This window comes from Taudactylus pleione, unplaced genomic scaffold (assembly GCF_031769625.1).
Source record: "Taudactylus pleione unplaced genomic scaffold, aTauple2 ptg000017l, whole genome shotgun sequence".
Taxonomy (NCBI): Eukaryota; Metazoa; Chordata; class Amphibia; order Anura; family Myobatrachidae; genus Taudactylus; species Taudactylus pleione.
This window is the reverse complement of record NW_028284419.1, coordinates 8,677,893-8,689,489: the sequence shown is the minus strand read 5'-3', so window position 1 is coordinate 8,689,489 and position 11,597 is coordinate 8,677,893. Positions and strand designations below refer to the sequence as shown.

Here is an 11,597-nt window from a genome sequence, read left to right as displayed (position 1 = left end):
TCGTGTGTGTATGCACCTTTAGTCTATTTCCAGCTTTGTGCCTCCATGAATATCCATCTGCAGTCAGAAAAATAAATACACATTATATATAAAGTCTCTGTGTGGCACTCGCATTTGTCACACAGCCTATACAGTTATTTCCATCACAGTTGTACAAAGATACATATATTAGATAAAGGCTTTCAGGACAGAGGTAGGGGACGCTTACATTTCCAGCAAATTGAGGCATCATGCCTCTGTACTGAGGAGGTAGGCCAGGTTGCTGTCCATTCAATTTGAGTTGATTGGGGGGGCCAGGACAAGCAGCTCGTTTATCCCCAATCTTGCTCTGGTCTGCAGCACCAGGGAGAGCAGGATTAGAGGCTCCATCCTCTCCGAGTGAAGCAACGTTTTCTTGGTCAGAAGGTGTAAGTGGCGTGCCAAGGTTTCTTCCTCCACCCTCCCGCCAGCTGGCCACATCAGCTATGTAAGAAAGAACAAAAGTTAGGGCTCCAGCACTTGTCACAGTAATACATACCTAAACAGTATAGCAAAATAAGCTGTTGGGAAAACAAATGTCCATTCCTCAAATAAAGTCAATTAGGTCTGTATATTTTTATATGATACAAGTATAACAGAACAGGCATATGCATACTTCAGTCTTCGTGCCCCCTCTACTATTCCCTGTCCCCCGCTGCCCACTATCCCCCATGCGGTCCCTTTGTCCTGCAATCCCAGCCACTCTCTCATAACTACCCAGTCCTCCTCTTCCAGGTCTGCCCCATCTCCCATGCTCGCAGTGGGAGCCGTTGCGGCACGCCCAGACTGCCACTGTGTGCGCATTGTGGAGACGGAACAGCCTTACACAATAACTAGATAGCTTTCCCGTACTTCGTGAGCACTGAAGAGAACTGGTGCAAAGCACAAAGGTGCTGTGATTCATGGCTTGACAAAGCGACAAGTGCATTTACAACGTGGGGATGTAAAGAAGGCTTTGAACTCGTGTTTAAGCAAGAATGAATTCTCCCAACACATAACCCTCTGAATGCATGCACCTAGTGCCACCTAAATCCATTTGCCTTCCTTATACCCAGGACTACAGTATGATGGGAAACAATGATTTATTTCCACTCAAGCACATGTCACTCAACCTTGTCATGATTAAATATTTAACAGTGCATATTACAACATCTAGACAAGCATTACTTTGTGGGCGCAAACTGGGTCCAGGTCCATAATTATCATCTGTAACTTCTTTCTCTTTTACTTTTTCCTGGTCCCCAGCTGCCTGCAGACTGGGAAATTCTTGCTGGAAGTAACGATTCACCTGGACACCTGGAATGAGTACAATCCATATTAATATATACAGCAGGTTATTTGCAGAGAACTGTAATGGTCTTTGCTAGTATTAACTGGCTGCTTTGAGCAGTACATGTGATATAGAGGAGGAACAGCCTATGCTGTCAAGCTTTAACCTTTTAGTGCTCAGACTCCTCCAGCTCCACCTATACCCAGCATGCTCTAGTGTTCCCCTGGGATGAAAGAGGAATAAAGATCATCAGGAAGTACTTAAGGCTACCCCACCAGAGGTAAGAGTTAATGGTTCAAAAGAATTGTCCCCTCATTGGACTATTTAGTGCATTGTGAAGAGAAGGTATGCTGTATAGCCGCAAACCATACCCTCTTCCTACTACTGGACGACTTGCGCATGCAAATCAAATTGCTGATATGGACCTCGTCTTCTAATTTCAGCGCTCTCTGATGAAACTTTTGACCTTATATTGATTTAAACTCAAGATTAATATCTTATATATGAATTCTAAGAGGTCCAGTTGTCTGCAGCTTTATCATAATCAAAGTCTGTAGGATCAGGTCTCTCTAGGGAAATCAGCATCAGATTATTTAGTGTACTTGCTGGACACAGATGGCAGTGCTGCCCAGATATTGCCCCATTTGCTGGTTGGACTGAAAGCCAGCCCATATACTTCCCCAATTTGTTGGCTACACAGAAGGCTCTCCAGTAACACATACGTGGCCTCTGAAATGGAGACTGTGGACTGCCTACTTCCACTATCATCTGTATATGCTCTTCCTTTTACACTAGGGGAGGGATCTGATCTGCCCTCCACTGTGACGTCGCCCGGCACTGTAATGCAGCCATTAAGTCGCGCTGAGCTGACATTTCTATATGAAACGTCAGCGCAGCGGGACTTTCCGCTGTGTCGCAGTGCTGGGCAACAGGGGAATTTTTCTGGGCGGACCTCCCCAGAAAAAAACTTGGGGAGAACACTGACCTTCTCCCCCCAGCAGGGAGAGCGAGAGAGGATGTGCTGAACATCCTAAACTCATCTCCAGCCGCCTAATATAACAGCCGGTGTGACAGCTGCTACAGTGGCTGATGTAGAGAAAAAGAATACATAAATGAATAGGATTTCTTATGTTTCCATAGGCAGTGCTGTGCTAAAGTGTCCTGCTCTTGCGAGCACTTGGAAAAAACTAATTGTCTGCAGGCTTGAGGTTTGGGGATATAGAGGGGGAGGAATTCAGACAGATGTCAGATTCTTCAGGAAGAAACTCCTTCCCAAGTCTTCTATAACCCATGGTTCCGGTGTTATCCAGATGATAAAAAAAATGGTATATGCACACACTAACCAACGTGTATCATACTGCCCATTTTACTTACAAATGGCATCGTAGCAGAAACTGGAATTTAAATTGTGCATTCTTAGATGGCAAAAAGTTCAAATGGAATTTACACCTTATTTCCAAATGATTTCATCATGAATAGGATATTCACATACATCATAAAGCAAAATTAAGCAATTTTTTTTTTTTTTTTAATACCAAGATGAGAGGGAAAAAATACTTTATGTTCTATTATGATAACACCCACACTGCCACTTTTCACAAACAGGATTTTGGTACTTACCGATAAATCCCTTTCTCCGATTCCACAGATGACACTGGAGTTCAAGACAGTGGGGTATAGACGGTGGTAGAGCAGAGCCTGGCACTTTAAATAATCTAGAAGTGTGACTGGCTCCTCCCCCCTCTATGCCCCATCAGCCCCAGTTTAAGAACTGAGCCCGAGAGGAGACGGAGGACAACAGAAAAATTAGGAAAAGGAGAAGACCACAGAACGGAACAAGACCGACTGAAGGAGAACAAAGGAACCCATTGCAGGGAACCCATGCAGTCACACAACTATAGAAACCAAACAAAACGGCAGGTACGCAGCGCTGGGCGGGCGTCCAGTGTCCCCTGTGGAATCGGAGAAAGGGATTTATCGGTAAGTACCAAAATCCTGTTTTCGCCTTCATCCACTAGGGGACACTGGAGTTCAAGACAGTGGGGACGTCCCAAAGCCAACCTCCCGGGTGGGAAGCGCGGAGAACTTACTGACCCCTCGGCCAAACCAAAACAGGGACCGCCAAGAACCATAGGCCCAGCGGAAGCTGAGGATTAAGTGTCGTAGAGCACAGGAGATAAATACCACTCCTCGCTAAACAGTCATAGAAACTTCCATAACGTACAGGTTAAGTCAAAAGGAACAGAACGGCTGGCGAGAGAACAAAGACAGTTGAGAAATGTCAGAACCAGTTATCTCAACTGAAATAGACCAAACCGGACCGTTGGTAGCCGAGAGCACCAACAAGAATCCATAGAAGGGCTGTAAACTAGAACAAACTCGAGAACCGTATTAGAGGCTAAACAGTAAGCTGCAACAGGTGCAGACAGCAGAATCCCAGCACAGCTGGACATAATCGTATATACAGAAGTATAACAATATCAATATACAGAGCTAAACTTGTCCACAGACTCCTAACAGAGTATGCCGGGAGTCAAAAGACTAGACCGAACAGTCGCCCTGAACCATCCTTGAGGTCCAACTACAACAAAGTTGTTAACCAGCGGAAAGGTTAGGCCATAGAAGTCTCCAAAGAGTGGAGATCCCACTGGGCATGAGCCCTAGGCGAAATAGAGAGGATTGAGACCACAAGACCCTTCAGAGGGTCAGACAGCAGTACATCACATTGTGAAAACAGGGATAAAACAGCAACTGAAACGCTGCCGCTAAAAAGAAAAACAACTTCCAGCATTATGGAAGTGCCTAGTCAGTACCAACTGCTGGCCCAAACCCTACCAGTAAAAGAGCACGAATGCAACAGTCAACCAGGAAGAGCTACCAATATAGGGAAGCATCCAGTCAGCAAGGCTAGAGCACTAGGACAACCATGAAGGTACCCATCAGGTACATGTCAGTGTGATCAAATATCAACAGCTATATAACAGAAAACCCAACCAGGCCCCCTGCGTGGAACATAGTGACTGTTACACATCTATGTAAAGACGTGCACTAGCCCATAGGTGCGCTTCGGTCCATAACCCCAACAGATTCTAGTAGATAGTGTCACTAATCCAATGTTGTAACGATGCACCCACACACCAGGAAAACTCTAAAGTGTAGAGCCAACTGATTAAAAGAGTGGATGGCTGCTAGGACAGCAGCTAGGGTGCATAAGGGAGAATAACACTATGTATGTCAGGTTGCATGAAATAGGAGCATCTTCCTAGGCATTAGTGAGGTATGCTCTTACCTGTGAGCGACCAAAAGCCCTCTGGACGCTATGTAGAATGTCACTGACCTTTACCATCACACAGCAACCTGCCACGTTAGGAATAGAGAGTAGCTTCAGTGGGCCAAGACCAATGCTCTACAGCACGGACATCCATCTGGAGATGTGCAGTATAAAATACTGTGGAAACTAGCAAAATGTTAGTGGAGACAAGAAGATCGTAGAACAGAACTCTATACTTGAGCCTGTTCCATAAGAGATGTGTATCTGTATAGTCGTGTTTAGACTATACATATACCCCTAAAACGATCTGCTAGTGTAAGTACCCTTACATAAATATTTATAATGGTGAAGTGCGTATTATGCCCACCAATCTAATACCACCCAGGCATGACACTCTTATATCGGCAGGTGGCTCTAGGCCTTCATGATATGAAGTGTACACAAGGGCCCCTTAGAGTCTAATTTTATTGAGATATGTGACAATAATATGGAGTACCAGAATTGATATTGAGAAGTGTACCTGTACTTAAGGGTACCTGTACTTAGACATAGAACGCGTTTGTCATCCCAAGTATTCATACAAGGAACGCATTTGTCATCCCAAGTATTCATACAAGGAATGGGTGTCTAATAAGTCTTCTACCAAGTGCATCATTGTAAATAATAATGGGTCCTCCGAACGGGGTGCTGTAGATATAGACTAACGGGAACCGAACTATAACCCCAGGAGGGTGTAAGTACGTATCTTTATATACATGTGTGGACATACACGAAGGCCCCAGGACATATATAGGGTCCATACTGGAAGCAATGCCTAAGACTATTACTATGTAAGCCGCATCACATGACTAGTTTATAGAGCACCATATAATATGTATGGATCTAGCCTACAGCTTCTGGGAAGCCCAGGCGGCATTCGCATGCGTGTAATTATAGGTAAACCTAATGATTGTGGAATTATAGGCATACCTACACACATACATAAATATATATATATATATATATATATATATATATATATATATATATATATATATATGAATATGTACACACACACACACACACACACAACTCAAACCCCAGGGAGTGTGTGTGTGTAAAGCGGAGTTATTGTACCAACAACCGCATCAGGAGAGTCAGCCTCCAATCGCAGCCTCCTTCTATCAATATGCTAGGTATCAGACAAAACAGATAAGAACAGATCTTACCTCTGCTCTTATGGTAAGGTTAAGAAGCGATATCTACATATGGATACGCGTACCTCATACAATCATATATTATACACATATATATATATACACATATATACATACACATACATATACATACATATACATACACGCACGTGGCTTGCCTCCACTCAGAGAGACTGCTCATGTGCCGCGTGTGGCCGTCATTCTGCTACTGCGTAGGGGCAGGATATTTTAGCAGCGTGCTGTCCCAGACTGGTTTTTCGATCCTGGGACCCTTCCGTTACTGGTGTACTCGCCTTATCAGGTGGGCCATTTTATCTCCAGATGAACCCGTTTTTGAAGTGGGAATCAAAAAGACGACCTCAATGCTGTGAGGCAGTAATGCCACCGCACTAGCCGTGCATCACTAACTTCTTCTTGTATGTGCCACCGAATGGAGCACAGAAGATATAAATCTATATAGATGCAATACCCTCTAAGGTAAGCACAGAAAGCTGTGAAAAAGGTTTTAAGATCAGCCTTAAATGTAGTATATGGGTTTCCACATATATACATGGGAAGAGTACTGCCCCTCTCAAAGGCGAGCCAATGTGAGGCATAAGCCTGGGGAAGGGACGCAAAAAAGAGCTAACCCTGAGTGAAGGGTATGCTATAACCATAAGTGCTAACCGCGGCGCCAGAACAGCGGCTAATACTATACATTTAGGCAAAGTAGTTAGTATACCATGAGGTAGCTCAGACTTTAGATGAAGCAAGGCACCCTTTGTGATAGATGCGGTGAGGCAGTTCCAAGGGAAAGTCTGACAGGGGGTAATAGCAGGCGCTGCAATTGGCGGGACTGTGCCTCGTCAGCACAGCGCTACTAGCCGGGATGTGCACCAACTGAATAACTGGCCCCTCTCAGAACCTCATAACGCGGTGTTATAGTTCAAAATTAAAAGGGGATTGGGCTAGTTCCCATTCTGCTAGCAAACCAGCCATCACTATACTCCTGTCACCCAGTGACAGGCATCCCTACCGTTTGCGCTGAAGCACTCCCAGCGTGGGAGGGGGAGGGCATAGGAGACCCACGCTAAAGCACTCCCTGCTGCAGGTAGTGCACTAAACTATACTACCTGCGTGCAGGAGATGACAGTAACATTTTCTAAAAAAGAACATGAGCAATAATTAAGAGCTATGAAATGTATGTTCTATAATTACTGTCCTTAGAAGGGAAGCAGGGGGCGCTGGAATACCGCTCTGAGTGTGCAAAGTGTTCCACTCCAGTCAGCACTGCTAGCCCCGTTAATAGAACTGCATAAAGCGGAGTAGTTGTAAATCCGGTTTGTGCCAGGAAAACGGGGGAGCATTCAAGGCTCCTGATGCAAAACCCCTCATTAACTAAACATCTCTCCTGCTAGGCCGGAGAGGATTCATGGGAGCACTGATGTTGTTCTAGGCCTACAGCTCCCGGTATTCCCAGGCGGTCTCTATCCAAGTACTAACCAGGCCTGACCCTGCTTAGCTTCCGAGATCAGACAAGATCGGGCGTGTTCAGGGTGGTGAGACCGTAAGCTGCTATGGCAGGGCGTGCCGGTCATACAGCGCTACATTGGGGAGCTGCATTTGGTATAATGTTAAGGCTATTAGCCCTATGCTACAGACTAGCCAAAAGGGAAGCCTGCTCAGCTGCTGCAAGCACAGAGAGTACACACAAACTCCACACAGCTAGGGCCGCGGTGGGATCCGAGCCCACAACGTCAGCGCTGAAAGGCAGCCATGTTATAGCGCAATGATAGCAGAACCGCGCTGCTCTATGTCCAGCAGGTCTGTTGTAGCTTGACTGTGCCTCAGCTGCGTACACTAGCTCGCCTTCTGAAAAGGGAAGACGCAGCGCTCCTGTTATGGAGAATGGCGGGCCTCCACGCATTCTTAGCACTTGCTGCCTGGGGCACATAGGCTGTACTAATACAGGCAAGAGGGTGCGCGGTGCAATGGAGACTCTCCCACTATCATCGCACCACTTCTCAGCGGTGCAGCGTCTCCTCCTGTAACAAGAGGAGAGACATTGCAGGTACAGACAGGCCCACAGTAGCGGCGTCTAACGGGCGCGCGGGAGATCAACTCGGCGCCGGTGTTATTTGTGAGCACTGGCGCGGTGTATTACAGACAGCCGCTAAGCGGCTCCAAGTGCCCACGTCAAAGCCGTCGCCGGAGCTTCTACATTACAAGCCCCGGCGCGGCTCAATTATTAGCTTGTCTGCTCCGCTAATGGCGGGCGTTTAGCGCGCCTACCGCGGCTACACCTCCTGTTCCCCATCTGGGGAGGAGGACCCGGACTGCGGACTGTCGGCGCTGCACTGCCTTTCAAGGGGGAGAGCCCGCCTCAACACTGAGCCACAGAGCTCAGTAACAAATGGCACCGCTGAAATGGCGGGCATTAACAGTGACCGCTAGCAGCATGTCACTGAGCCCAGCTAACTTCCACTGCTCCTGCTAATCAGGAGCAGTGGTCATACTTACGGACTGCTGCGGCCGGGATGCTGGGCTGAGGGGGCGGCGTGGAACCCGGACACATGCCGGTGTGAGCAGTGGCGGGTCCTCGCAGGGTCGGATGACTCCATTATGTGTGCCCCCTCCTTAGGGTCACCGGACACAGGCTGCAGTAGCCGTGTGGTGCCCTTCCCGGCGGCTCCCACGTAGCAGGCAGACTGCCACAGTAAGCAGCCTGCCTGTCCTCAGTGCTTGTAATAAAAGCTTAAATATAATTAAATGAGAAAGGCTGGAGACAGCCTGATGTGCGACCGGCTCTCTCGGGCACATTCTAAAAACTGGGGCTGATGGGGCATAGAGGGGGAGGAGCCAGTCACACTTCTAGATTATTTAAAGTGCCAGGCTCTGCTCTACCACCGTCTATACCCCACTGTCTTGAACTTCAGTGTCCCCTAGTGGATGAAGGAGAAATATCCCTTTATTGGTCCCAAAATATCCTATGATGAACAAGGTTTTAGAGACAACTTTAGAGCCTAGGTGTATGTGACTTTAAAACCAGTCTTACCATCTCCTTGCCCACCTGGCTTTGTACTGGCCCATGATTTGGCAACAACAGGAACCTCTGGCGTAGGGGGAACAACTGGCTTTGGTGGTGGTGGTGGTGGCACTTCTGGTATTCTAGAGCAAAACACAAAAAAACAAAATAAAATGTCACTGAACTACTAAACTACCTAATCTAAGCAATTTTTATATAAGACAGCTGAACATAAAATAAGTTTCTAACAAATAAATGCTTGTAATTGTTGTACATAAAAGGTCTTTGAACATTAGTATTTCAACTTACTTCTCCTCTTCACACTGATCTTGTTTGGATGCCCAGCCTGTTCCATCTTTGGGCACAATGTTCACGTTAGGGTCATTGCCTTTATTTTCTGCTTTCAGACTGGGCAGGTTTGCAGGTGGAGGCATCCGTCGAGACACGGCAACTTTTCCCAGGCTTTGAAGTCCATGGCGTGCAGCAACTTAAATAAAAAAAAAAGATAATATACATAAAAATATGGAACAAAGATTGATAGTTAAGTAAGCTGGTTTTAAATGGTGTGTGTGTGTGTGTGTGTGTGTGTGTGTGTGTGTGTGTGTGTGTGTGTGTGTGTGTGTGTGTGTGTGTGTGTGTGGAGGGAAGAGGTGCTATTTGCCAAATGAGACTTAACAATATGATACACATTCCTTTATGTTGTAGTAGTCATTTGGTGTTGCCATTTGTGGTTCTATTTAGTAGTTTATAAATCTTATAGTGCTACAGCCCCTACATGCAAAGCTTACAGGACTGGGGTAATCATAGCTTCAGAGTTAGCGGGGAACGCAATTGTTTTTTGGGCACCCAACAGAGCTATTTAATTCATGTACTGATAAAGCGAGATTGCTGCAGACGCCCTTTATTGCTTCTTGCACCCACCAGAGGTGGCGACCAGAAATGTGCAAAAAATATGAGATATGGTAAGAACTTACCCTTGTTATCTCTATTTCTACGAAGTCCATAGGGTTCCACAGGATACCTTGGGGTATAGGTGTGACGTCAGTCGCAGGGCACCAAAGAGTTAAGCTTTCAGCCTCCCAGGATGCACTAGGTCCCTCTCCTATACCCCGCCCCCGGGCCAAGGCACCTCAGTTAGTTACCAAGCCATAGGCCGGAGGAGGAGAAGGAAGAGAGAGAACAAAGATCTGGACACATACAAGAATCACATTCTCACCAGAGGGAGACGGAAAACCGGTGACCAGAGCAAAGCCCATCTGCAGCACAGGTGCGACAGGGCGGGAGTCCTGTGGAACCCTATGGACTTCGTAGAAATAGAGATAACAAGGGTAAGTTCTTACCATATCTCATATTTTCTACTTCAGGGTCCATAGGGTATCCACAGGATACCTTGGGGATGTCCCAAAGCAGTATCCTTTAAGGGTGGGGACGCTCCTGTGCAGAAAGGAGAATCCGCCGCCCGAAGGAAGCATCCTGAGAGGCGAAGGTGTCAAACCTGTAATACCTCACGAAGGTATGGACAGAAGACCACGTAGCAGCCTTGCAGATCTGAACTGCCGAGGCACCACGTCGAGCTGCCCACGAAGGACCCACAGACCTAGTGGAATGAGCCTTCAGAGAAGGAGGGACCGGTAGGCCTTCATGAAGATAAGCTTCAGAAATAGCCATACGGATCCAGGCTGCCAAAGTTTGCTTTGAAGCAGGCCAACCCTTTTTACGGAAGCCAAAGAGGACAAACAAAGCGTCCGACTTCCTAAACGAAGAAGTGCGGTCAACATAAGTCCTTAAGGCCCGCACAACATCCAAAGAGGCCTCACCCACGGAAAGACCCGGTGAGTTAAAGGCCGGAACAACTATTTCCTCGTTAATATGAAACTGGGAAATAACTTTGGGAAGAAACTCGGGCCGAGTGCGGAGCACTGCCCTGTTCCCATAAAAAACCAAGAAAGGGGGTCTACAAGAAAGAGCCCCTAACTCAGAAACACGTCTGGCCGAAGCAATGGCCAGAAGGAAAACAGTCTTAGCTGTTAGCCATTTAAGATCCACTGAGCCCAGTGGTTCAAACGGCGGTCCTTGGAGAGCCCTCAGGACCACAGCCAAATCCCAAGGCGCCACAGGTGGAACAAAGGGCGGCTGAATGCGGAGAACACCCTGCATAAAGGTGCGCACATCCGGGATTGTAGCAATCCTACGGTGAAACCAGACAGATAGGGCCGAAACCTGTACCTTCAAAGAAGCAAGGCGAAGCCCATGATCTAGTCCCGCTTGCAGGAAGGCGAGAATCCGAGACAGACGAAACTCCCGCGGTGCATAACCTCTCGGTCGACACCACTGGAAGAACGTATGCCACACGCGATGGTATATCCTCGCGGAAGACGGTTTCCGAGCTCGTAACATGGTACGCACCACAGAGCTGGAAAACCCCCGGGACCTCAGCATGGCCGTCTCAACAGCCACGCCGTCAAAGACAGCCGAGTCAGGTCCGGGTGAAGGCAAGGACCCTGAGACAGAAGGTCCGGTCGTAGCGGCAACCGCAGAGGAATGTCCACGGACAGACCCTGAAGGTCTGAGAACCAGTGCCGTCTGGGCCACGCGGGAGCTATCAACAGGAGCGTCCCTCCTTCCTGTTTGAATTTCCGGATTACCCGTGGAAGAAGGGAGACCGGAGGGAACAGGTATGCGAACCGGAACGTCCACCGGACGGACAGAGCATCCACCAGAGACGCCCCTTCGTCTCTTGTGCGAGACCCGTACACCGGCAACTTGTTGTTGTGCCGGGACGCCATGAGGTCGATTTCTGGAAGACCCCACCTGTCCACCAGTAGTTGAAAAACGTCC

General features: G+C 47.5%; 1 protein-coding gene and 1 pseudogene across 7 annotated transcripts in view; both read right to left on the bottom strand.

Moving 5' to 3' along the window:
- The window catches only part of PRRC2C (proline rich coiled-coil 2C), a 108,954-nt gene that overhangs the window by 58,457 nt on the left and 38,900 nt on the right, over positions 1–11,597 (bottom strand). For 6 of the 7 annotated variants that reach the window (XM_088482121.1, XM_088482130.1, XM_088482154.1 and 3 more), the window contains exons 3-6: positions 9,069–9,246; positions 8,790–8,902; positions 1,186–1,314; positions 209–462 (exon numbers count right to left, since the gene is read on the bottom strand). In XM_088482121.1, coding sequence (XP_088338247.1) covers positions 209–462; positions 1,186–1,314; positions 8,790–8,902; positions 9,069–9,246 — 674 coding nt within the window. The remainder of the gene's footprint in view (positions 1–208; positions 463–1,185; positions 1,315–8,789; positions 8,903–9,068; positions 9,247–11,597) is intronic. The other variant, XM_088482150.1, reaches the window with a different exon arrangement.
- Positions 7,190–7,307, bottom strand: LOC148540787 (5S ribosomal RNA; annotated as a pseudogene).